This window comes from Elgaria multicarinata, chromosome 12, assembly GCF_023053635.1.
Source record: "Elgaria multicarinata webbii isolate HBS135686 ecotype San Diego chromosome 12, rElgMul1.1.pri, whole genome shotgun sequence".
Taxonomy (NCBI): Eukaryota; Metazoa; Chordata; class Lepidosauria; order Squamata; family Anguidae; genus Elgaria; species Elgaria multicarinata.
This window is the reverse complement of record NC_086182.1, coordinates 32144086-32170874: the sequence shown is the minus strand read 5'-3', so window position 1 is coordinate 32170874 and position 26789 is coordinate 32144086. Positions and strand designations below refer to the sequence as shown.

The 26789-nt window shown below is 50.1% G+C and overlaps 2 protein-coding genes across 3 annotated transcripts in view; one reads left to right on the top strand and one right to left on the bottom strand.

Annotated features, from left to right (window-relative positions):
- DIXDC1 (DIX domain containing 1) overlaps positions 1-26789 on the top strand; it is a 309778-nt gene that overhangs the window by 151232 nt on the left and 131757 nt on the right. The window lies entirely within an intron of this gene.
- On the bottom strand, positions 219-26320 carry ALG9 (ALG9 alpha-1,2-mannosyltransferase). Of its 2 annotated transcripts, XM_063138894.1 has the most exons (15): positions 26182-26320; positions 24754-24892; positions 24291-24425; positions 23050-23120; positions 22142-22230; positions 20981-21116; positions 19310-19397; positions 18060-18165; positions 11586-11708; positions 9596-9750; positions 8985-9114; positions 7768-7915; positions 5779-5908; positions 4926-5056; positions 219-1179 (listed from the first exon to the last, which is right to left on the bottom strand). In XM_063138894.1, the coding sequence occupies exons 1-15, from the start codon at positions 26298-26300 to the stop codon at positions 1056-1058; spliced, it is 1824 nt and encodes a 607-aa protein (XP_062994964.1). In that variant the 5' UTR covers positions 26301-26320; the 3' UTR covers positions 219-1055. The 2 variants fall into 2 exon arrangements, with proteins under 2 accessions (XP_062994964.1, XP_062994965.1); XM_063138895.1 differs by lacking the exon at positions 24754-24892 and having other exon boundaries at positions 26182-26236.

Here is a 26789-nt window from a genome sequence, read left to right as displayed (position 1 = left end):
TGGAGGGCCGGCCTCCATTTCACATCATGAAACCAAACACCGAGGGCTTAGTCCCGTGCGTGACGCGAACGGTTTTCATGTCCTTTTGAGTTCACAGAGAATGCGGCTAGAGGGGGTGGGATAAACTGCACAGAGGGAGGAAGACGAGAGAGAGAGAGAAACACTCTCACTACTCTACGTACAGGACTCAGAAGAAGTTCTTAATACATAACGCTGCGTTTGGAGAGGCCAAAGCCAATTTTTTAATAAACACCAAAGACAGCCTTATCGTACAGTAAAGCCAAATGAAACAGCAAAGGGTGTGTAGCAAAAAGGAGAGCTCTCTTTTCCGCTTCTTTGTAAATTTAGGAATGCTATGAGGTCAGACATTTCACGAAGAGCCTAAGATATAAATAAGAGTAAAAAGCAAGCTTCTAAAAACCGGCGATTTGGCAGCAGCCGACAACAAAGACGATGGAGGTCTTTAAAATAAAAACCCACTCACACAGAAGTCACGGTCCACTAACAAAAGTCACAGTTTTCGAAAGTGCAAGTTATTCCTGCTCACGCTGAGTCGAAGAGGGCTGTTTCCCCTGTAGACCGACGCGGCAGCATTTGCATTCCTGCTGCTGCTGCATTCTCTCTCCAAAAAGGCCTCTGGAAAACACACACACACACACACACACACCACTCCCTCCGGGGAAGGCAGGATGTTCTGCGGTGGAGGGGAAATGCTGAAAGGCCCAGAACACGGTGCTATCTTGCAGCCAGGCCGTAGCCAGGGCCAGGGCCATTCTTCACAGACAGCGCTTTCTGCTCCTGTCAACTCCTCAGCAAGAGAGACCAGGGATTGGTCGGTTGAAGTAAAGCACAGAACTCCAAACAACGGCAGGTCGAGTCTCCTTAATATCTTTGCAAAACAGCCAGCCAAAAACGGGAAACCTTCACAAGCACGTTTTTCCTCACCGCCACCACCCCGTGCCGCACTTACAAAAATAGGGGTGGACGGGTGGGATTACGAAACCTGAAGCAGAAGCCAGTTTCTCTGGCTGGTTCTCTTTGGGTCCTGGGAGGCTCTAGCCTCCAGTTTTTTTCCTGACTTGCTTCAAGCGCCGGGCCTTCAGGATGGTGTAGTTCATGTATGTGGTATGTTGATCAGAGAGGAAGGGGACATAAAAGGCCCGAAACAACTTTGAAGACCTGGAAAACCAAGGAAGGTTTCAACGAAATGTACGACATGCCACTATAAATTCACCTAGCAAACATAGCGATCCCACATCTATCGTTGGACACTGAAACGGGCTCACCCACAAAGGATGGAGGGCCGCCTTCCCCAACCTGGTGCCCCCCAGATGTGTTGAACAACAACTCCCAGCATCCCCCAGCCAGCACATGTGGACCTTGGGGAAGGTTAATGTAGGGATTTCTGGGGATCCTTAAATCTGTAGCAAAAGCTGAGTTTGGAAATGAAAAGACAATGACCCCAAACATTCCTGACTAGGAAAATTGCCCTCCAGGAGCAGGAGAATGGGGAGGGTAGTTGAGCAGCTGTTATAAGAGGTGTGTGTGTGTGTGTGTGTGTGTGTGTGTGTGTGAGAGAGAGAGAGGGAGGGAGGTGAACATTGCTTTTCCTTCCTCAGCCGGGAGCCCTAATCCACCCGGCCTCTTCCTCCACCAGAACTGGAGCGCTCAGCCAATGCAGAATTAAATGGACCCGGACAAAGCTGCAGCCTGAGTAGCATAATTAGTCGATGGCTCCGAGCGCTCTCTAATTCAATTAGCAGCACCATTTGTCAGAGCCAACAGAGAGTTACTGCGGCTCTTGCTGACGTCAATGGGGGACTCATTGTCTCCCAGAAGCCTCTGGTTGAGCAAGCGTGAATCCAGCAGCAGCCGGGGTCATTCTGTTTCCCAGGGAAGCGGAGCGGCTGCTGCGGGAAGGAGGAAGGCAAGCCAGGCAGCGCAGCAGCAACCCCCACCCTCCCGGCCGGCTCTCTAGCGCCACCCCTGGGTGCCTTTCACTGTCTTTACGCAGCCAATTCCAAGCCCCGAACGGTGGCTCCAAACGGTGGTAGAATGCAGCCACACAAACGAACGGGCCCACCTGTGGATAAGTGCACCCAGGGCGCTGAAGGCTGCCTGGGCTGCAGCCGTGGTCAGCCTAGCGCTGAAGGGCTGATTGACAGATGCAAGGCCTGGCGGGTGGCGGGGAAGGAGGCAGGCTGTCAGCAGGCACTGTCCCCTTGAGGGTTCAGCAGCTGGGCTGCACTGCGGCAGGGGTCAGCCTGGCTGAGAGAGGGGCAGCCGGCCTGAGGTTTGGGTCTGTTTGCCAACAGCCACGTGACCTCCCTCCACCATCCCTCTCGCCGGTCAAATTCCAGTCCCTGAAAATAGCCAATAGTCCCTCCCCCCTTTCTCTATTTGGAGCCACTGTGTTGGGATCAAAGGAGCAGCTGCCAGAGAGGGCCAAAATCGAACATCCCCCAGAGCGCTCTTTCTCTCTCTCTCTCTCTTCCCCCTCCCCCCCTCCCTCCCTCTGAACTATGAGCACAGCGGGCAGCAGACCAGCTCTTTATGCCATACGCAAGTCAGCGGAGGACTGTCCACCGTTTCCTATAAAAAGGAAAGGATGTCTGATTCTGGGAAGATCTAGAGAGTGCATTTATGCCAGGACTAAGCCCCAGTACCTCTTTTCAACTGCGAGCCCCCTCTCTCCTGGGACATATGAAGTAATGGAGATACGAATCCCCCTGGGTGCGTGCAGCGTAGAAGGGGGGGCGGGGTTGTGTGTGTTCCAGGCAGACTTGAGTTTGGACCACTTCCTTTGCAGAAACTAAGATACTGGAGACATTCATCTCACTTCTGGAAATGTCTTGACTATCTTTGTTAGCGACGCGTTATTTGAAGTGCACGTCCCAAAACGTTCTGAGCATAGGGGCTTGCTCTCCACGCACCCAGTGATGCGACCTGCGGCACCTAATGTCTTTAGAACAGAGGTTCAGAACCACTTTCAGCCCGAGGGTTGAATTCCATTTTGGAGAAGTTTTTTTGGGGGGGGGGGGAGGGGGGTGTAATTCCATTGCAAAGGCAAAAAGGCCGGGGTCACAAATACCACCCTATATCATCAGCTTAAAGCTCTGACTTCCTGTAACTCTGCCCTAGAAGAGGCACGTGAAGCTTTTAGATCAGGGAAAACACAGCACAGCTAGACTCAGCAGAAGTAGCCAGAGACACAGGTGCCTGCTTGCTGCTGCCAGCCCTGGTTGCCGGTGCTCTCAGTTGCACCCCTCTGCCGTCTCCCGGAGCCGACAATCCGGTTTCTCTGCCAAGCTGGGAACCGATTAACACATCTCCTTCCCCAGGGAAATTCTCGCAGTGCCTGCTTCCCAACCACCCACTCATTGAGCTATTATATATATAAAAAGGTAACAATTCTGAATCACGCGTTGTATTTTTGTATATACCGTATTTCTTCGATTCTAAGACGCACTTTTTTCCCTAAAGTAACAGCTCTAAAAATTGGGTGCGCCTTAGATTCGATGGCGCCTTAGAATCGAAGAAATACGGTAACTACATTTGTCGAGTCTGCAGCGGGACAGGCGGGGAAAGAGGGTAGGGGGTGAAGAGCGAGCGAGAGAGAAGGGAGTGGAGAGAGAAGCGGGGGGGGGGGAGAGGGGCAACGTCTCGGAGCATCTCAAACGTTGCCGCCGGGAGCCGGCTGGGAGGGACCCCAGCTCCGGCAGGCCAGCGAGCTTCCAAAGAGCTCGGCCTCGCCTCTGTTAAGGAGATGGGAAGCGGAAGAATCACCTGAGCAGCGCTGGTTGGGCTCGCCCGCCCACCCCGTCCCGTCCGTGTGAATGGTGCAGACCAGCTTTTGAATGCATGTGCGGCTGTCCGTTCCCAGGCAGGGGACAATTGGTTCCTGCTTCCCATTCATGTAACCTGCCTCTATGCGTGTGCGTGTGGGTGCGCGCGCGCGTGTCTGTGTCTCGCTCGCTCCCTGTTCCTCTCCCCCTCCGCTGCGTGTATGTACCGTAAAATTGCTTTGCTGGCTGATTGGAGAAATTTATTTTTTCTTCGAATCAAAGCTTTTTTCCCCTGTTGGTGGCACTGAAATTAGTGTGCGCCTTAGATTCGATGGCGTCTTACAATCGAAGAAATACGGTATAAAGAAACTTGGGGAACGCCGGGCAAGTCAGACAGGCGGTAAGCGCTGGGGACAGAGCTTCCACCACCGCTAGGCGGGGAGAAGGGGAGAAGGAGCGGATTGCACTGAGCCTTTAGAACACCCCCTCCCCCTTTCCCAACTCAAGGCAGCTCCCTGGGCTGGCAAATCTTTTCAGGAAGGAGGAAGCCTGGCATGGAAAGACAGGGAGCAAAGCCGTGGCCGGAGCAGGCGTCGCTCAGCAATTTCCGCGGTGGGGTGGGCAGGGAGGAAGAAGGGAACACGGGGGGGGGGGAGGCAAATTTAGAAGCGAGGGGATGCGATTAACTTCACGCCCCGGTAATGGTTTTAGCAGTTCACAGCTCACTGATTGGCAGGAGGGGAGGCAGGAGAGAAGAGCTGCTGGCTGGCTGCTAACAGCCCTCTCTACGGGGGGAAATGTTCCTTCTTGACCACGGAGACGCGACTGGGCTGACCTCAAGCGTGGCTCAAACATCGTGCCGAGCCCTTCCAAAAGGGAACGACTGGAAATGGCGTCAGGCTTCCAGCTCCCCAGGAGTGCAGGCCATCGCCATTCCAAGCCAGCAAAAGCAAGCGTGTATGCGTGGGTGATGGAGCAGGTGCAGGATGGCTGTGCAGTGAAGGGCAGCCATTTTAGTGGTCAGGTTCACCGCCGTCGGGGACAAGTTCCCTGCTTTCATTTCCCAGAGGTCTTCAATGCTTGCTAAGAAGAATCTGCCCTCTATAACCCTCCTTTCCCGCGTGTAAGACGGTCTCTTACCTCGAACTATCCAGGAAGGGCTTGTAAGCGATACTGATCCATTCGTCTTTGTTAGCTGCGTACCTCGGCTCCCTGGGCGCCTCGGTTGGGGTGTCTAAATCCACCAGGTAGTGGCATTTGGAAATGTCAAACTGTAGGAAAAGAGGGACACAGCCCCAAACATCAGGGCTCTCTCTTGGCAGGTACAAAAGAGCCCTGCCTGCCCCAACCATGTAAGAGGAACAGCCAGGGTGCGCTTGTGCAGCTGAAGCGGAGGTGTGCAAAAGAGCCCTCGACTTTAACTCATACGTGGAAACAAGATTCCTCAAAAACCTTGACACTTTCAGTGGCCTTCTGGTGCCCAGGTTGGACTACAACTCCCACATGCTGGGAGTTCAAACTGGAAAGCACCAGCATGAGGAAGGCTGGTCTGGATGGCCAGAAGTGTCAGTTCTGCTTGATCAAGGCAAATGTACTCTGATCGATGCTGAATGGCAGCAGCTCACGTCAGTTTCATCAGCCTGGATTCCTACAGGTCCCCTTTGTTTTCCCTCATTTGCTTCCCGTAACAACGTGGCCCCAGAAGTTAAATTTGCTAGAAACATTGCGAGTCGAGGCACCAATAGCTGAACCAGTTTTTGTAACGGACAGCGCTTTCTAAGTTATTTAAATCCGCTGCGATTTCCCAGCTATTGCTCTAAATTATGCAGGGACAAACAGGAAATCACCACTCGTCAAACAGGAAGTTCCAGCTCTCCCCCCCCCCCTGCTATGACCTCAGGCAGGGGCAGAATGACGGGTTTTTTGGTGGGGGTGGGTGGGGCAGGGATGCCACCAAAGTATTCAAAACGAAAGAGACCGTGCCGCCACTTACGTATCTGGAGGGCTCTTCCCGGTTTTGGTCATTCATGTCCGTCGGAATGAGGCGTGTGGCTGCTGGTCCCTTGGCAAACGGTTTTGGCAGCTGTCCCCTGAATTCTGAGGGAATGAACTGAAGCTGCCAACTGCAAGAGTAAGACGGGGGGGGGGGAGACCATATGAGAACCTTTCCGCCGCCCCTGTTAACTTGCACACAAAAAGACACAGGCAGGGACCTAGCCAAAGGAAGGCCGTGCACACCGCTAGGGTTTGCCAGAGGGCAGCTAGGCAATGGCTCACGTCCCCTCTGGGATTTGCAGACCATGGGGGATTGGGCTGCGCATACGGTTCCCTGGATTTTGTCGCCTTAGTGGGGAAACTGGGGAATGGTGGTGGTGCATTTTTTCCAATCCCATTATCAAGTCATTGAACTGCTCTTTGTGTTACGAATTCCAGCAGCTTTCCCCCACCCCTTACATTAGAGGGCTGCAAAACACGGAGAAATGGAACGCTGCAGCCGTGGCAGGTCAGGGAGGTGGGGGAAGAGAAAAGCGTTCCCGGGAACGCAGACAGAACAAAGCCCCATTGTCAGGAAGAAGGAAAAAAGGACACGCTGGAGCTGGCACACGACCTTTTCAAATCCACATTTCACCAGCAAGTAACACGGAATGTTTATGAGTCAAATATCATTCCGGGCTCATCTGAGCCAGTGCTGCCCTGAAAGGAGGAGCTTCCATGGGGCCGGCGTTTGGTTCTCCGCGCTCCTTAACCTACGCTTCAGTGACTTTAAGCACGCAGCCTTTGGCGGCCGCCGGGGCCCTGATCACCGGCAAGCCAAGAACTAATCTCAGCTCGTCTTCACGGTGCTGCAGTTTTGACGTAGAGTTTTGTTCCTCTTCATAACTGCTCCCTTGTGACGGGGCTGGGATTTCATGCCTCGTCCTCTCTCCCTCTCCCTTTATTTAAGACACCCGTCTGGCGCTTTATGATCGAGGTGCCCTTAGGTTAGTAGAACCTTGAATTTACAGCCGCAGCAACGTCTCTGCAGGGAACGCTGCCTTGTCCTGAAACAGCGGCGGCAGTTAGAAGCGTAGGCTGACGAGAGCGTCGCGTTGCCGGGAAGACTCTGACACAACCTTACGTGAACTGCCCAGAGAACTTCGGCTATGGGCCGGTATGCAAATGCAACAAATAAATAAAAAAAAATAGCAACACTCTGTCAGTTGGTAGCCAACGTCCCTCCCTTTTTTTCCTTTTTTTTTTAAGAGAAGGCCCAAACTCTTAAAATTCTGCCAATCCAAATTCAATGTCAAGACACCTAAATTTGGCACAAACTGGCCTCATTTCCATAGCGCCTCTTTCTTTGCGCCAGTGATTCCGCGAAGTGTTGCTATCCTGCATACTTGATACTAGCGTGGGGAGGGGCCATGAGCTATGCAAGCCGCAGAAGCCCTTTGCCACCTCTGCGCCCCTGGATCGCTTATTCAGCCCCCAGTGTCCTCTCCCACCTTCTGAAACCAGTAGGCCTGGCCCTCGTCCTTTCCATAGGTACTGGCAGCCATAAGATGGTGTAACCCTTCCTTGTGGGGGATTTGTTCCAGCCAGCCATGTGTGACACGGAATAATGGGCTCAAGTTAAAGGAAGCCAGATTCCAGCTGGACATCAGGAAAAACGTCCTGACTGTTAGAGCAGTACGACAATGGAATCAGTGACCTAGGGAGGTTGTGGGCTCTCCCACACTAGAGTCATTCAAGAGGCAGCTGGACAAGCATCTGTCAGGGATGCTTTAGGGTGGATTCCTGCATTGAGCAGGGGGTTGGACTCGAGGGCCTTGTAGGCCCCTTCCAACTCTGCTATTCTATGATTCTATGAATCCAAATCCAGAAAAAAAGAGCTGTCACCTATACTCTTGGCATCCACATGTCGGGGGTACGTGTATGTGAACCTGAAGCCTTGTGGGCCTTTACAGAATAAGGTCTGCTTGTGTTTTGTCAAGGAACTTACTTCTCTGGCAGGAGGAAGCTACTGGGGAACCGGTACCATTCCTTCCCTACGCAGACGTGAACCGGCCTCCCCTCTGGCACCGTATGGATGGTTGGGTCAGTGGCGATCCTGTGGAATTCTGGGTACAGGTCAAGAGGGCCATGGTAGCCTACAGGGAAGAGACACCACGGGTAAAACAGCATGAGAACACCTGGCAGGACCTCCGGGGCAGGAAAATGCCAGCAACCCCTTCAAAGCCAGTAGGAGCTAGTGACGACATCCTCCCGCTGACCTACCTGAGGAGAACCAGGTGAAGCCTCCAGAAACATGGCACAGAGTTTATACTGAGGAAGCTGCCTTAAACCAAGTCACAGCACTGGTCCATCTAGTACAGCCTTCCTCAACCTGGGGCGCTCCAGATGTGTTGGACTGCAACTCCCAGAATGCCCCAGCCAGCTGGCTGGGGCATTCTGGGAGTTGCAGTCCAACACATCTGGAGCACCCCAGGTTGAGGAAGGATGATCTAGTAAGTATTTCCTGCACTGACCAGCAGCTGCACTCCAGGGTTTCAGGCAAAGGGTTTTCCAGCCCTCTCTGGAATCCCCGGATTTTGAACCTGAGACCTTTCTACCTGCAAAGCAAGGGCTCTTCAGCCACTGAGCCACGGCCCTTGCTGCAAAATGACAGATGGGGCCACTGGAGCAAGAATGAGTTGCCTAAGGTTCACGGCACAGGCGAGATTCGAACCAGGGACTTCCTGATTTGTAGCCCACGCTCTTTGGTACCACACTATACCAGCTCCTGTATGTGATTTGCTAAACATCCTAGTTGGACGACTTAGCAACGAGTTCAGGACACGCTGAAGAGCTTTTATGGATTTTCAGCCCACCTACTCCCCAAGGCTCTAGGCAGGTAATGGTACCCTTAAATCAATATAAAAGCAAAGGATGGGAGAGGGGGGATGCAGACATGTTAAAATCTCACCCTCCCAGCAGTATTAATCATTATCACCAGTACAGGGAAATAAAGTCTGACACCCCCACCCTGGCGAAAGAAACCTGGACTCAGACTATGGTAACTCTCCCAGAAGTGGAAACTCCAAAGTTGTGATTCAGCCACCAAGAATGCCTTGCCCACGTAGCACGCAGGTGGTGCACCCAAGAGATCGCTGCAGGCGAGGACCAGACATTTCCTGCAACTCATAAATAGGGGGTGCGGGCAGCCCCTCCAAAACCAACCTCTGAACAAAGCCACGGAACGCGACAAGGACAGGAGCCCGAAGACAAAGACTATGCCCAGCGCCAGCCAGTTCGAAGAGACCGTGTAGTGCTCCAGACGATAGCGCTGGAATATGAAGTGGTAACATTTCTAAGAGGACAAAAAAAAAAGAAAGGTATGAATGTCATTTCGATTAAAAGAGGGCAGGCTGGAGAAGGGATCGCTCTGATAACTAAGGAGGCAGAAGAAAGATTCAAAGAAGAAGCCTCTCATGGCTGCTCCACACATGTGATTTCTACACAGGTCCAGGAAAGGCAGCGCACGAAACACGCGCACACCGTCACAAAGGGGGAAAAGCCACATACGTTTCTGGTTTGCGAAGGATGCACACCTCCGTGAGCACCAGCAACGCCTGGACACGCCTAGTTGTGGCAAAACGCATACAGCGTTTGAATGAGATTAGGTATGCTTTAAAAAAAGTGTTTTCTCCTAATTCCCATGTAGGAAAAATGTAACGTGTGGAAACGTGCCTGAACATTCTCGAGAATTAGCAATCCTTGCCGGCTTTTAGGAAGGCACCCCGTTCTCCATTTGCGCCCCACCCAATCATCCCCTCCCTCCCGTCACGCACCTGGAGGGCAGAGAGTCCCACAGCTCCACAGAGACAAATAAGGGGGTAGATGGGGTACAGAAACCTCTCCTCTTTGTGAGGCTGGCTGAAGAAGACCAGGATCCAGATGTACATGGGAGAAAGCGTCAGCCAGTAAGGGCGGCCCAGATTCTGAACTGGAAGAAACAAAAGGTTGGCTGATGGAGGATCCCAGGAGGAGGGTCCCACCTAGGCAGAGGACTCAGGACCCCACCTCACCCCACCCCACCCCCTGCCGGAGATTGTAGCTCTTTCCTCTTCGGTTGTTTCTTTCAGCTCTCTGTGACAAGGGCTAAGAGGTGGAGAAGCTGATGCAGGTTTCATATGTTCCAGAGGCAGCAGACCTCGGAAGACCAGAAAAATGGCAGAGGGGCGGGATCCCTGTCTTCACGCCCCGCATGCCAGCTTCTCAGAGAGGTCTGGCCAGCTGCTGCTGGAAACAGAACACTGGGCTAGGTGGATCCGTGGCCTAAACCAGCAAGGCAACTCTTGGGTTCTTCTCGGGAATGACTCAAAGCTTAATGGAACTCAGGGGTGAATCCTGAGTTCCATACGAGCAGGGGCTCCTTCCATTCCTCTTCAGTGTCGGGATGCTCTGCATGTATGGAGCACCAGGCGCACATCGCGGCCCTTGAGTGCACACAAAGCCATCCGATTCCAAGCAAAAATAGATAATTAACTAACATGCATGCTCTCAAGTCCCACGTATGAAATGCCTCCAGGTTTATAAGCCCGGCAGAAGGGGGAGAAAAACAAGAGAGAGCTCTCTGGAATGCCAGCTACCTGCTAGGTGCTGTGCAAGTTCATCCAAAGGGGAAATCTCTCAGGCGCTTAAGATATTGAGGCCAAAGATGCTTTGCTTAGGGAAGGGCACCTCCAAACCCTCCATCGCTTCATTACAGTAGCAACAGAGTATGCCAAGAACTCTCAAAGTACATTCTTCTTCTGTTGAGAAACAAAAGAAAACACCCTTCATCTCCCCTCAAATGAAGCAGGAAGTCATTTATTTGAAAATAACGGCAATTACTCCAATTTGCAAGGGTTGCGGAAGCAGCTCGATATGTGTCAAAAATTTGAATTGCCCCCAAAAGGAAAAGCTTGGGTGTTCAACAAATCAAGACTGCACGGCGTTTCACAAGCCCGGGAGAACGAGGCGTGCGATCGAAGGGACCCCCTGCCGCTTGGGGACACGATCTGCTAAGCAGAAAGGCACGAAATGGGTCGTTACAGCAACCTCCGCTCCTGGGCTTGGCTGGCGAGAGGCCTGCCTAGGTCCCACGGGGCAGCCAGGCCCTCTGCAGAACACGGGGAATCGGTGCGCTCTACTGGGTGTTCCCAGAAGTACAGGTTGTCATGTTTTAAACCGGTGGTTCCCAAAGGGGGCGGTGGGATTGCATAGGGGGGCGTTAAGAGGCAAGGGGGCGCTCGAGGTGGTCTTTTCCGAGAAGCGCCTCTCCAGAAGGTCTTAAAACCCAGGGACGTTTTTATGGGAGAAGGTAGTTTGGTCCCAAGCCATATAGGGGGAAAATCCACACATGTATTAATACCGTTTAAGAAGAGTCCTTTTAACGGTGAGTTGAAATGTTTCAAAAGCACCAAAACACTAATGAAGAGGCATACCCTGCTTGGTGTGCCCTGCCACGCCGGCCGCAAAACAGAGGCATTCGCTCTCTTTTCCCTCCCTCCCTTGGCAAGCCTGTGGCGGGTGCTTCCCATTTAAGGGGGCCGTGCGCAGGGGGCACTGGGCATGAGTTTGTGGAACCAAGGTGGCGGTTACCTGAAAAAGTTTGGGAACCACTGTTTTAATCCAAAGGGCGGTGGGGGGGATGGGGTGCAGAAAGTAGAACGTGGGCCACTGACCAATTTCTGGTGGGCCTTCTAGCACCACCCACTGGCTGCCAGAGCCGTTGCATAAAGCTGTGCCCACAAGCATGCTCTCCCGACAACAGCCACCGCCTCAGACAACACTTACCATGGAATTTCTGCAGCAGGCTTTCCATGAGGGACGTCAACGGCAAGGCCAGGAGCGCCAGGGCAAAAGCCACGTTGAAGTTCAAGAAGCCGTTCACAAAGTAGAAGGACCAGGGCTCCGTACCTACGGGAAAGAAAAGGAGGCAGTTGTAGGAAACCTTTTCAAGGATCTGTATTCCCACCTGGGCCACTGAGGAAGGTCGCCAAACCAGGATGTGGCTCGTTAAACAAAGAAGCAGACACACACTAGTGCAGGGACATGGTCTCTGGGGCAATAGCAACGTTGTCAAATCAACCAATTCTGGACCCTCTTAGCAAGAGAAAGAACAGTTCTGCTGGACCAGAGCAAAGGCCCACCCACACCGGCCTCCTGAGACCCACAGTGGCCTACTGGAAGCCTCCTCTGGGAATCCCACATGCAGGGCCAGAAGACCACAAGCCCCGCTATCGTTCCCAAGTATCTCCTATTCCAAGATAGGCTGCCTTTGGACTCGGAGGCTCTCTATACCCATCACGGATAATAGCCATTAGGCCATCCATCCTCACACACGACTTTCTTTTTAGCTTACTTCTACTCTACAGTATTTTTATTTACTCACCTAAAATATAGGTGTATTTATGTATTTTAGCTCTTTTTGCCCTATAGTTTTTTTTTATCTACTCACCTAAAATGCAGCTGGGACAGAGAAGGATCTGAAAACATCCCAGAAGGACACTTGCCATTGGGCGGAATAGACTGCAGCGCCTTATTGAGAACACACTCAGTGGTGAACACTGGTTTGCTTAAGGGGACCCTGATCTCGCTATGAACCTGGTTAGTAAAATCAGCCGGAGTGGCCCTTTTGAGGGCATAGTACCTGCACAGCCCTGTTTATAGGGTGCCCGTGAAAGAGCTTTTGCTTGCGGGCTAATAGAATGCCACCACCACCACCACCACCGCTCCCTCTCTGCCTTTAGAAAGGCTGAAATGGTTCATCTTTTCAATTTAGCCTTTTGAAATATGTGGTTTTTACTGTTACTGCTGTTTTTAATGTCCTTGCTTTTACTGTTTTATTGATTTAATTTGTTGAACAGCACCTTGACGGCTTTTTAGCAGATAAGCTGATACGGAAATGTTAAGAATGAATAATACATCTGTTGCTGGCTAATGTCTGGAATAGCTTTTCGTGACCTGCTAATTTAACTAGCCTAGCGTCTGCAAATATTTTATTTACCCCCTTTCCTTAGCCTAAGTTTTCAAGTCAGTGTGCCCAGTAACTTGTGGGGCTTTATTCTGCCTTCTTTAACCTGTCTGGACCGGAGAGCACATTCGTCACAAGGCCCCCCACAGTTCCACGGCAGCAGACGCCTTCCCCACGGCCAAAAAGACGCCGAATGGATCCTCCCACCCTGCTTAATTTTCAGCAAAGACATATTTTCCCCATTTAGGTTTGGCAGAAGCGCAGGATGTTCAAGGGATTAGAATACCTCTGGGGTCGCGCTGCACTGCGTATGTGGTGCTATAAAAAGCACCCGAGGAACGAAAGCGCTTGTGGTTCCGCCCCAATTGAGAACAATTCATTCAGCAGCTGACTGCACAATGAAGGCGGCGAAGTGGGCGCCCTCTCCTGAACCCCCCTCCGCCCTGGCTCTCCCCCTGCTTGAAGACCCAGGGGTACCCACAGAGGGAGGGAAGGAGGCCGCCGTAAGGTGGTGCAGGAGGTTGACAGAGGAGGAACGAGGGTTTCGTCGCTCTTCCCTGGCAAGCGAGCATACCCTGAGAAGCCACTATAAAGGGGGGGGGGCAGGCAGCAGCACACAGCCTTCAACAGAGAAGAGGCGTGAATTGCAGCCAGGGACAAGAGCATATGTTAACCCAATGCTGTTCAGGCACCGACGGAGAAGCACGGCCACTGTCACGTGGACTGTCACGCCGCCATAAAGCACAGGCGGCATGACTGGAGCCCGTATTGCCACGAACGAGGTCACGCTTGTTTTAGGGCTCACCCCCTCCCCCAAATAAGTACGTGCAACTGAACAGATCGGAACACGAATTCTTCAGCAGTTTACCCTTCCCTCCCAACTTCCTGCCCTCCTTCTTTCGCCTCCCCTCTGTCAAATCTTAGATTGTAATCTCCTTGGGGCAGGGCCTCTAAAGAGCAGCCTCTCCCAAACTTGTGAACCACTATGGGAGCTTCGGCTACTGGGTGGTATCAAAATTCAATAAATAAATAAATAAATACCAGATGTTTTGGGCTACAACCCCCCTCATCTCCAGCCAGCATGGGGCAATGGTCAGGATGATGGGAGTTGTAGCCCAAAATATTTGGAAGGCAGTAGTTTGGGGCAGGCTGGGCTCAGAGCATTGGATCTGGGACACTGAGGGCTCAATTCCCCATTCAAGCGTAAAGCTCTGGTGCTGATTTTGGGAACCAGGCGCCACCGCTTAGGCTGGCTCGCCTCGCAGGGTGGCTTTATTTGTTATTAAGTACGCCTCCATCCTGCTTTTCCTTTGGAAAGCTCAAAGTGAGTCGCCTGGCTGACAGCTAGTCACGACGTGCTTAAGGTAATTGCCGGGAGTCCGTGGGAGAACCACAGTACCACCCGGACCGCGTTCCCTGCAGGCTGCGATCATGATGAAATACAGCAATCCCCACTCAGCCGTGAAAGCTTCCTGGGTGGCCTTGAACATGTCACTCTCGCTCAGCCGAACCAGTTCTTCTGCCTTGGCCTCCCTGAAGGCGGGAGAGAACTGTGAAATTAGGAAATGGAGCCCTTTGGACCAGCAAGCAGCTGGCAAAGATGCACGGGCCCCTGGCGGTGGAGGCCACGGGTCGGGAGGCCCACGCCGGCCCCTGGGTTGCCTTTAGGAATAGCGTCCTTTGGGAATATCTACTTTAGCTCCGAGGGAAGCCGCCAGCCACTTGCTTCATAAGCGCCACCCAACGAACGCCTTGGCCTCCGTGGAACACACTGACCGCTTGGCCAGCAGAAAACGCACAGGCTGACGGCGGATCCAGTCCTGCTGTTACGACTCAGGGTCCGCCTGCCGCAAAGGCCATTTACGCGTCTCCCTGTTTGATCAACTCGCAGAACTTCCGAGCGACCTGCAGGGACTTGCGTCACGGTGCTCTTGCCACACGGGTCACATGCTGGAGCCATTCCCACATAAAGAGGGGCCGGCAGCGAAATCTGACAGCCGAAGAGCTGGAGGAGGAGAAGACTCCTGCTCCTCTGTAAGCAATCAGGAGCTGGATGTACTTTTCCCCAAGGTGGCTTAGCATCAACTGTGCTATCATCAGTCTATTATTATTATTAATAATAATAATAATAATAATAATTTATTTATATAGCACCATCAATGTACATGGTGCTGTACAGAGTAAAACAGTCAATAGCAAGACCCTGCCGCATAGGCTTACATTCTAATAAAATCATAATAAAACAATAAGGAGGGGAAGAGAATGCAAACAGGCACAGGGTAGGGTAAAACTAACAGTATAAAGTCAGAACAAAATCAAGTTTTAAAAGCTTTAGGAAAAAGAAAAGTTTTTAGCTGAGCTTTAAAAGCTGCGGTTGAACTTGTAGTTCTCAAATGTTCTGGAAGAGCGTTCCAGGCGTAAGGGGCAGCAGAAGAAAATGGATGAAGCCGAGCAAGGGAAGTAGAGACCCTTGGTCAGGTGAGAAACATGGCGTCAGAGGAGCGAAGAGCACGAGCGGGGCAATAGTGTGAGATGAGAGAGGATGAGAGTCTACAAGCCTCCCCACTGGCCTTAGAACCCAGGAGAGTTCCCCTAAGCCACAAGGCTCTTTTCTGTTTACAGGAATGGGCAGTTCACTGATGAGGCCATTGCTACTGCTGTGTCCCTTCAGTACTTGTATCTGATGGGCAAGGTAAGCTGGGAAGCCCCTCCTGTAGGAGTGAGCATCTTTGGGGAGTCCAAGGGCTATTTTCACCCCCCCCCAGCTCCCACTCTGTAGGATGGCGTACATTCCACAAGGCCCCTGGAAGGGAGGGGGGGGGAGAAATCAGCAGCAAATTGCTACAGCGCATCAAAAGAGACCGATTTTGCTTGCTCTTAAGCTATAATTGCAGCCTTTTAGCGCTCCATAGCACTAAAATGGCTGATTCCCTCCTCTTGTGCTGGCACTGAATTCGCCCTCAGGGGAGCCATGCTGGGAGGACGGGGTGGGGTGGCTGGGGCTGCATTCAGGCCACTCCTGCCCTGCCCCAATTTCTATGCAGAAATTACTTCCAAAACGTTCCCTCCGCTCACACCCTGTTCAAAATATTATTTTCCTGACCATCGGAAACCCTCTTTCAAGCCCTGTTTGGTTTCTCTTTTCAAATGTTTATTAGCAGCCATGAGATCTAGAAGCTTGCTTTTTAAAACAACAAACACGCGCCAGATTCCATGCTTGAGAGGTGGATCCAAAGACAGGCGGGACAGACATGGAAGTTTAATCTAAAGCCAGAACAAACAAACGAATGCCCATCTAAGCAGGGATGCGTCCTTGAGCCGTTCCGAGCATGTGCCTCAGCATCGGAACGCTGCCTCAACGTCCACAGCGTTCTGCTCTTCGTTGCGTTTCCAGGCTAGACGGTATTAAAGCAGCCCTCTCCGTAGCATGAAGATGTTACATAAGCGCCATTCTGAATAAGACACGTCGGAATTCACTGGCCCCCAGAGGACAGCACAGCCAGCTCATGCTCATGCACGAAATGTGGAAAGGTCAGGCTCAAGGCACTGGCAGACGGAAGACACTCCAAGGCCTTGCAGTGATGCGTTCTGCAATCATTTTGCAGAGATGAAAGACCGGCGGAAGGACAAAGATCAAGCTGCCGTTACGGACGCAGGAAGCCAAACGCCGCACAGAACTGCCTCCAATTCAGGGCCCCAGAAAGACCTCCGCCCGAAACCTGGGAGGCCCACTGTTAGTCCAGAGTACGCAGCACCGACAGAGACGCACCAGTGGTCTGACTCCGGGTAAGGCAGTGTCTTAGGAAGCAACCATTTTTATCTCAGCCAAGACATCCAACTGTAAACAGATTTGCTTATCAGCCCATGGCATGAAGGGCATCCTCATTTGGGGCTCACCCGCTCGCAGTTTTGGAGGGACACACACATACGTCCATGTGCACCCAACTCCCAGACTACAGACGTCCTTCCCCTGAACCTTGCACACGGTGACAAGACCAGCACTACATAGAAATCCCAGCCAGAGGCAGCAGAGGGCGCACCTTCCCCCCAAAACACCCCTCCTGGCCACGCTTCCAGTTCGGTGCAGAAATGCCAATCTGAGAGCATGCTTCGGTGCCCTTGATTCCCTTGCAGCCAGCGTGACAGCATCAGCAACTCAAGCAATGGCTCGGACCGGCCAAGCTTTTAGGGATGCAAGTCAAGTAATCTGGAATCCAAGACATTTGCTCTAGCAAACCTTTGCAACACTGCAAAGGGCTGACGGGGTGCAGTTCTTGGACTGTGCGGCACAGCAGTCTGAAGAAGCCCGACAAACTGGGTCAGCCCTGGGAATAGCTTTGCCCCACCACTAAAAGGGAGGGCAGGTGGGTGGGAACGTGGGGCAGAGGCTTCTCTCTGGGAGAACCCCAATAGTGGAATTCACATCACGCCAGTCCTTTTACAACTTCATTGGCTGCCAGTCCAGGGCCCGATTCAAAGTGCTGGTATTGACATTTAAAGCCCTAAAAGGTTTGGGGCCAGGTTATTTGAAGGAACGCCTCCTCCCATATGTACCTACCCGGACCTTAAGATCATCTGCGGGGCCCTTCTCCGTGAGCCCCTGCCAAAGGAAGTGAGGCAGGTGGCTACTAGGAGGAGGGCTTTCTCCGCTGTGGCACCCCGGTTGTGGAATGAGCTCCCCAGAGAGGTCCGCCTGGCGCCTACACTGTACTCCTTTCGTCGCCAGCTGAAGACCTTTTTATTCACTCAGTATTTTAACACTTAATTTTAACTTAAATTTAAATTATACTGTTTTAACTCTGTATTTTAACCTTATATCAATTTTGCTGCGTGGTTTTATCCTGGTTGTGCTTTTTATATTGTATTTTGTATTTGTGTTTTTAACTTGTTGTTTTATGATGGTTTTAATTTTTGTGAACCGCCCAGAGAGCTTCGGCTATTGGGCGGTATAAAAATGTAATAAATAAATAAATAAATAAATAAATTCCTTCCCTTGGGAGGTGAGACTGGCTCCATCTTTGCAGAGTTTTAAAGTAGGCGTTGAAGATAGGTTGAGTCTTATTCTCTGAGGTTTTAATGAGGGCTTTGCTGACAATTTGGTTCATCGTTTGAACTTGTTTAATATTTTTTCTTTAAGAACCCCAGCTTCGGGGCCCAGTTTGGGGCTGAAAGGCAGGTTATAAATAAACAAACCCACCAGAGCATGCACCAGTTTTCATAGCACAGGTTGTGTGATCAACCTCTGTATACCCACCACCCCAAAACATTTCCCCAACTCCTACAGGTAGACTCACCATAAAGGTCTGGTCCATGCGGCGTGAAGACATTATACACGACAATGTTGAGCGGAGCAATCACCAGCTTCCCGTAGTGATAACTGTCAACAGCCACCAGGGGGCCCTTCAAGAAGAACCGTAACACCCTTTAGAAACCGGTTTCACACGTTGGGCAACTTCACATCAACACTTGAATTTCCCATATTTATAGAACAAAGCGAAACAGAGGCATCGGCTAGAACTTAGAGCTGAACTACAAGTTACGGCGGACACAGGACTGCCAGTGAAAATGGCATCCTTGCATCACGCTGCGACTTCTCCGCTGTCGTGACATCATCGCAATGTGTTTTGCCCTGCCCCCACTGCAGCCTTGGTGAATTTAGCCATCAAAGTCTTTGTTAAAAAGCCATGTTTTAAGTAAGCGCTGAAATGAGGTCAGCACCGGTGCCAGCCGGGTCTCCAAAGCATACAGACATGCACTTTTTTTTGGGGGGGGGGCTTGCTGACACAGTAGGTTCACTGTGAACTATGTATGTTTAGCCTGGAGAAGATAAGATTGAGGGGTGACATGATAGCACTCTTCAAATACTTGAAAGGCTATCACACAGAGGAGGGCCAGGAACTCTTCTCGATCCTCCCAGAGTGCAGGACACGGAATAATGGGCTGAAGTTACAGGAAGCCAGATTCCGGCTGGACATCAGGAAAAACTTCCTGACTGTTAGAGCAGTACGACAATGGAACCAATGAACTAGGGAGGTAGCAGACTCCCCCATACTAGAGGACTTCAAGAGGCAGCTGGACAACCATCTGTCAGGGATGCTTTAAGGTGGTTTCCTGCATTGAGCAGGGGGTTGGACTCGATGGCCTTATAGGCCCCTTCCAACTCTACTATTCTATGATTCTAGCACCCCTCTGCCCTCTTAGCTCCCTGCTTGCAGTCCCCAGACCTCTACATCTTCCTTGCCTATTCCCTTTCTACCAAGAATGCACAGCCTGTTTTTCCCCAAGCCCCTGGGTGAAGTTTTGCACCAACCCTACTTTTCTGCTCAGCTCCTCCTCTCCCCAACCCTAGGTGTACACCACCTGTGCTCCTCCAGCTTCTCAGGCCACTGAACAGCTGTTTTCTTTGTTTAACAAACCTTTTACTCCTGTTCTGTCCTCACTGAGGGAAAGACGGAGGCTGGCGTACCACTGCTCAACTGAACCCGACACTCTGCTCCCGTCATTCCATTTCCCCCACTAACCAAAACCAATTTGGGGGACTCACCAAGAACACCACCAGTGCCACAAGAGACCACCTCAGGAAGCTCTTCCACCTTTTTTTCAGGATCAGGAAGTCAAAGGCAATTGGAAGCCTAACAAAAGAAGCACCGAGAAGATGTTTTTGTCATCAAAAGCCCCTTTCCCCCTCATTCTCAAACAAACTGCAGCAACTGTTTGAATCTCTACGTAGATGTTTAAAAACAGTGATTGATTGCCCTTGGGGAAAACTCCCTTAGCCTCCAGCACCCAAACATTCAGAGACTTTTAATCAAGTGCCTACCTGGGAATATAGACCATTTTTTAAAAAAAAATATTCAAGGCCTTTTCTTTAAAAAATAATAATCTCTTTTTAGAACAGCAGAGAGAGTAGGGCATGAAATTTAGAAATGGTGGGAACTGAGAAGTAGCACAGGAAAGCAGACAGTCAAAAGGAATAGAGAGAGAGGGGAGGTTTTTTTGGAAAGGGTTGTCTAGAACAGTAGCGGACAGATTTCAGGCTTGCAGAATCTACACTGTTTGTAATAGAATCCCAAGATGCACCAACATGGAGACTGGTGCTAAAAGACATAAAATTGAAGAATTCAGAGCCCAGCGATTTGTTTTGAGTAGAAGACTGAGTAGTAGCACTTACAGGTTTTTAAATATAAAAATCCACTTCTAGTTATACAGCCTGCTTCCCCGCAAGCTTTATTTGTTTCGGCAGTATAATTTAGGGTGTGTGTGTGTGCGACATTTTGTTGCTGCTATTATTAAACCATTTGGAGTCTGGAATCGATGCCACTCTATTGCAAATTAGAGAGAGCTCTAGCGTATTTCTTTGATTCTAAGACGCACTTTTTCCCCCATAAAAACATGTCTAAAAACAGGGTGCGTCTTAGAATCGCGGGTGCGGTTATTATTCTTAGAATCAAAGCTTTTTTTCTGTTGGTGGTACTGAAATTAGTGTGCATCTTACAATCGATGGCGTCTTACAATCGAAGAAATATGGTAGATCTGTCTTCTGTCCACCCCTACCCTAGGGATAGAACAAACTATACAAATACAGGACAAAAAGAAGTACAGTGAGAACATGTGAGTGTGGTGCAGAGAAGCGGGAGATAAGTTAGAAGACTCTTAGGAGTAACAGAGGGAATTCTGTTTTTATTAGGAAAGTGGAGTGATAAAAGTTTCTTGCTGTCTCCCCTCCTGCCTTCTTTTTCTTGGGAAATACTACAACTATGACATAAAATCTGCTTATAACGTACAGTGGAGTGTCTTAAGATATAACCTGCGCTGGCAGCCTTCTAAGCTCTCCGCTCAGAGCTCTGCAGATCACGAGATGACAGACATTTCTTATAGCTGATCGTCAGCTAGAAGACATCTTAATTAAAAAGAGTCTTCAAAAGGTGAGCAAGCTTCATACAGCATGGATGGGAAGGGATTCAAACAACTCTGACCCCCAAAACCCCTGAACACCACACCTCTCAAGTTAGAGAAATTACACAGCTATATCCCCAAGGAAGGCAGAGCCAAAAAACACAGTCTTATGTGGAGAGTTATTAGAATCTGAGTGCCATGGAGATATGATCAGGCCTGGATGGACATCAGTGGCTTTCCACTGCCTTTCTGGCTGGTTTGGTCCCCACCCGGTGTTACCAGGCCTTGGATGTTTCCATCCTCATCCTCTTTTGCTTACCCAAGTGCAGCACTGAACGGCCAGCCCACGATGGCTCCAGCAGCCACGCCCAGGACTGCCAGAGAGATTTTATCCATGTACCACCCAGTCATTGCTATTACTGTGCTGTACATGCAGAAGCTGCTGGGGAGGAAGGCTGAAATGCAAAAGAAGCAAAAGGGAGTCAGGAACTGGGAGCATGTAGAACACAGGGAAGACAAGGCCATATCAAGGCTCCTTCGCAGGAGGACTGGAGGAGGAGGATTTTCCCAGCACAGTCCTAAGAACATGCAACGCGGGGAAGGGGCCGTGGCTCAGAAGTCGAGCACTTGCTTTGCATGCAGACGGTTCCATGCTCAATCTCCAGGTAAAAGGATCAGATCGCAAGAAAAACAGCCCTCTCTCTGCATGAGTCCCCGAAGAGCTGCTGCCAATGTCAAAGCAGACAATACAGGGGTCTCACTCAGTATTTTGGCAGTTCAGGGGGAGGAACTTCAAATTCTGCTCGAGGTTACACAAGCCCTAACATAAATAACCCTTGGAATCCTTCCACTGGAAAAGGTGTTTCCTAAGCATCTCCTTGCTGACCCTCCACCCTCCTTCACCACAGGAAATATTTCTTAGCAGATCCTCTTTTTCTATCCTGAGATGTAGAGAGCTCAGGAGGCAAGGCAGGAACTTATTACAGCTACCCATGAGGAGTCCATGCCGATTTCTTCCCCTCTCCAAAAAGTAATCCAGACCCACAGTGAACAAAATAAATGGCTTCATGCTCTTTTCCTGCTGAAACTAAGTCCAGAAATACACCTTGTGCATTGCTATTCCTTCCTGCAGAGTCTGGATGTCCAGAAGTCTGCACTGAAAATCCAAAGCCCTTTTCAGAATCCTGAACAACTTAGTATTGATTTTTGTTAAAGTTTCTAGTCCACACAATACTTGAGAAGTACATGCAGTATTAGCTGAAACTCAAACAGGGAACTGGAAAGAGAGGGGGAGGAAAAGTTCGCTTAGGCAGGGAGTGTGATTTCCACCCTCACACAGCTTTCTGCTCTCTCCCACTGGTCCATGTAACTCCCTCGGTCTTCACCATCCCAGTCCCTAACAAAACAATGCAAATTCTGCCCAAAAAACCCACACCTCCTTACCCATCAGATTCCCTACCCAATTCATTTCTTAACTTACCAGCTGCTGAGCAGAACATCCCAGTACTGAGTACCAAGAAAGCCAACATGAGACGGCTCACATGCAGCCCGAATTTCTTGCACACTGCCCTGAGGAAAAGAGAGGAGAGCCAGAACATGAGATCGTTCCAGAGCAGAGAACTCACAGCATAACAAACAGTACTGGGCTAGATGGGCCAATGGTTCAGTATAATGCAGCTTCAGCTTTAGATGAGCCTTCTAGCTCCAGGACCATCTCCTGGGAGAGGTGTCTGGCCTAGGAAAGACCTGGGAGAAGTCCTACCAGCTGCTGTAGACCATGGAGGGCTAGATGTACCCATGGGCAGTGCAAGGTAACATCGTATGTTATAGCCCTCTGGACTCCTCCAAGCTGCTGGTGTGATAGGAAGAGAAGCTAATAACATGACCTCGGGCCAATTCTACACTAAGATACTAGCTACTGACACGTCTATGCAGGTGACACCACACTACTATGTATTATTAAAACCTGCATCTAAATAAGTTCCTTAAATTTCTCTAGCCAGCTCCCATCGCCTCTACTCCCTCATACCTTTTTTTCTCAGATTCCCAGGGTCTCCCAGTATCCTGGCCTCAGCCACATGGCAGCTGAGAGCTACCAAAAGCAGCAGCTATGTGATACGACAATTCTGAGTGACAGCTGGAGGGTGGAGCTCTCTCATGCGACAGTATAACACTGTTTCATTCCCTAGGTAAGAAAACCCAGAAAACTGCTCCAGCCTCTAAATTCTTTAACTGAATCATGACATACCAAGAATTGTAGGTATGTACTTGTCCCAGTGGTTCACCATGCAATGGTAATTTGGTGAACCACAAAATACCCTTGTGATAACACCCACGTCAACAATGTATTATTCACAAGTCACAGAATGAGCATTTTTCTGTACTCACTTATAAAAATAAAGCTCACAAACACAACTCAGGAAGGCCAGAAGGCAGCGCAGGAAATAGAAGATGAGAACCTAGGATAAATGGTTACAGTTTTAATGCTTTTAGAAGCAAACACAATTAAAACCAGCCTTCCTCGCCTTCTGGTAAGATATGATAAAGCCAGAGGTTGGACCAGATAGACTAATCAGACTTTTAAAAGCACGGGATACTTGGTTAACAAAAAGAACCAAAGGTTGCTTTCAACGTCAGGTTTTTTTTTGGACAGAACCTAATGCTAAGCATGGCCTTATTCAATGTGCAAATTGTGTTAAATGCCATACATGCTGCTGCCACCATAACTCTGAAGGTAGGTTGCTTTTACACCCATGTAGCAGAAAGGAACAGCCTGAGTGTTAAGCAGAATCCAGTCTCCAGTTACAATGGTTGTTTTCTTGTTTAAAAAGAAACATTGCTTCCTTTAGTAGACTGCTTGCTTAACACACACGCACACACAGACACACACACGAAGAAAATAGTATGAGAAAGATTACTATGGTTTTCACACTGCATGATAAAATAAACATGGGTTTAAACCACAATAAAAGTTAACAATATCAGGGCTCTGGGGGCAGAACAGCTGGATAGACAACTTAATTGGTGAAATCCCTGCCCCCCAAAAGTACCATTTCTTCTGTTTAGAGACACATATGGCCAGACTGAAGGAGGAGGGGGCAAGCTCAGGTGAAGCACAACGAGAACAACAGCCCAGACACTGGCCCTGTTCAGAAGACACCTTAAACCATGGTTTTAACCACATTGGTTAAGCCAGAAAGCCAGGCTGTGTTCACAAGACACCTTAAACCACGGCTTTAATCACGGTGAATAAAGCAAAAGGCCTCATTCACTGCGGTTAAAACCATGGTTTAAGGTGTCTTCTGAACACAGCCTGACTTTCTGGCTTAACCACCATGGTTAAAGCCATAGTTTAAGGTGTCTCCTGAACAGGCCCAATAAGGTCTTCCTAGCAACTGAACCTGGAGGGGAAGAGCATGACGACACTCCCCCAGCCTGGAACAGCAGCTATAGCCTGCTTGGGTACAAAGGCCTCCTCCTGGGTACTGGGGAATAGAACAGGAAACAGGTGTGGCTTAGAAGGCCGCCTATGTGTCACTGCTCTTTCTAAGGCCTTGGGCAACTGGCTGGAGTGGTGTGGAAGAAAGATCCCACCCAGTACAAGGACGAACTCAAGATATGCTGGTTACCTTGTTTGTTTGCAGAACTCTGGCGTGGAACAAGGCTGGTAAGGCGTGGAGCCACAAGTATGCGTAGGAGCGGATCGCGTAGATGGGCGAGTATTCCCATGTCTGGAAGCCTTTACCGTAAACGAGGTAGTGCATCTAGAAGACGCATGGCAAATGCAAGTCAGAAGGTGTCCTGATTCTTGCTTTAGTAGCATATATGTGCTTGTACACACAGAGATAAGAATGCTGAAGGCCAGGCCAGTTATAGGCAAAGTCTTGTCAAGAAAAGGGCTGGATCTGCAATGGCCATTCTTGTCCCGAGAAAGCCAGGACATGCAGGACTGCAACTCTGCATCGCACAAGACCAGAGGATATAGCTGAGATATCACAACTTTAAATCCAGCAGCAATTCAGAAGCTAAATTAAACATTTACACATTTGCAACCCGTCAAGACACTTCATTGCAGGAAGGGAAGGCACTCACAGGTTCCCAGTAGTTAAATGTCTCATCGCAGTCAGAGATGTTACTCAGCAGGGCAGCACAAAACCTGGCCGAGATTAGACACTTGAAAGCTGTTGATCCTTCAGGGGCCCAGACATGCCCTGCTTTGCTCCCAGACGGCCTAGGCAAGACCCAAAAGACACAGGTGTTAGCCCAGTTCGTGGATGATATAAGGCCGGGGGAGTGGATTAGACAGAAGTGACAAGGTGGCTGGGGCTTCTGGATTTAAAAATGGAGCATTCGTTGTTACACGTCCAGAAAGACGGACAAGTGAATATGCATCCATATGCATGCATTTTAAGAACTATCATTGCTGGATAATTACAGACTCAAACTGCTGCTGTTCGAATTTGACCCAATTTGCAGATAGCTCAGTGAATGTTGTTGGCAACTGATTTTTAATCCATCAAAATACTGACTAGACTGAACCTGAGTTGGCCTATAACCAAGAAGGGATGAGATCTGGACACGAGAGGACGGGTTGCTAAAGGCTCCTTTGTAAAAACCACTTCTCACAATTATATGAGGCTGCAATTTGGGGTGGAGGTCGGGTGGGGGGGGGCGGTTAATAGGTTGTGGGGCTGCAGAGGATAGGGAGACACTCTTTTGACTCCTGTGGGGTTCTAGGTAGAGGGGACAATGCTGTCTGCCTGCTTCATGGCAACGACTGGGCCAGTGGCCGACTGAGACGCCATGGGTGGGGGGGGGCAACCTTCCCCAACCAGGTGCCCCCTAGATGTGTTGGACTACAACTCCCAGGATCCTTTGTCACTCTGATGCTGGGAGTTGTAATCCAATCCATCATATTTGTTCAATAGAACACATCTTTTTTTGAGGGGGGACCCTTAAAATCTGTACAGAATTAAAATTATTATTATTATTATTATTATTATTTATTTATATAGCACCATCAATATACATGGTGCTGTACAGAGTAAAACAATAAAATAGCAAGACCCTGCCGCATAGGCTTGCATGCTAATAAAATCATAATAAAACAATAGGAAGGGGAAGAGAATGCACCAAACAGGCACAGGGGAGAGTAAAACTAACAGTATAAAAGTCAGATCAAAATCAAGTTCTGATCCCCCCTTTTCTTCTACAGGTTTATTTATTGATTGATTTATTACATTTTTATACCGCCCAATAGCCGAAGCTCTCTGGGAGGTTCACAATTATTATTATTATTATTATTATTATTATTATTATTATTTTATTTATATAGCACCATCAATGTACCCATTTACCTGAGCTTCCATTTCTCAAGGGGGCTTTTCCACTCCTCCCCCGCCATTTACCTCAGACACACACACGCACCCCCCACATTATAAAGCCAGTCCGCCCCCATAATGAGACCCCCCTCCCTATTCCCTCCTCACCCCCCCCCCCCTGCCAGTATCTGCCACCTACTCGGCTTTGGTCTCCTCAGGGGCCGGCGGGGTCGCCTCCTCTCGCGGCCGGGCAGCGGAGGCAGCAGCCGCATCCCCGGCTCCCCACCGAGGCCGCTGCCGGGCCCCCTTGGCCGCCATGCCGAGTGCGGGCAAGAGTCGGGCCTCGCCGGCGCGCTCCTCCCCCTGCAGTCAGGAGCGGGACACGTCAGAGCTGAAGGCGGCGGCCGCCGCCATGATGGGTGCGGGCAAAAGCCACGCGCAGGCGCAAGTCCTCCTCTAGTTCCCCCGGCCGGGTAAACGTGTCTCTTCTTGCAGGACCGAAAGAAGATGCGAAGAGCCGCTGTCCAGCCTACCTATTACACAGCACGGAGGCAGTAGTAGTAGCCTTTTAGGCTGTACCATTCCGGGTTGAGGATGGGTGTGTGTGCATCTGTCAGTTTTTGGATGCTCTCTTTAAAAAAAAAAAAAAAAAAGTACACCTTGCATGTAATAAGCTAGTATTTGAACGTCGCCCTCCCCCTGACGTGCTAGTTTACTACATGCAAGAACGTTATTAAAAACAAACATGGACCATTCGAAAATGTAACCGAAGATCTTAACCTCCGCATTTTTGTAGCAGAGTCCAGA

Bases quoted from the DNA above. Each gene is read 5' to 3' on its own strand.
- ALG9 (XM_063138894.1), bottom strand. From the start codon at position 26,300: ATGGCGGCCAAGGGGGCCCGGCAGCGGCCTCGGTGGGGAGCCGGGGAT. The intron at 21,117-22,141 runs GTAAGTTAAGAA...TTTGCATTTCAG, and splicing joins GATGTTCTGCTCAGCAGCTG to CCTTCCTCCCCAGCAGCTTC. The intron at 9,115-9,595 runs GTGCGTGACGGG...TTGTCCTCTTAG, and splicing joins TGGGACTCTCTGCCCTCCAG to AAATGTTACCACTTCATATT.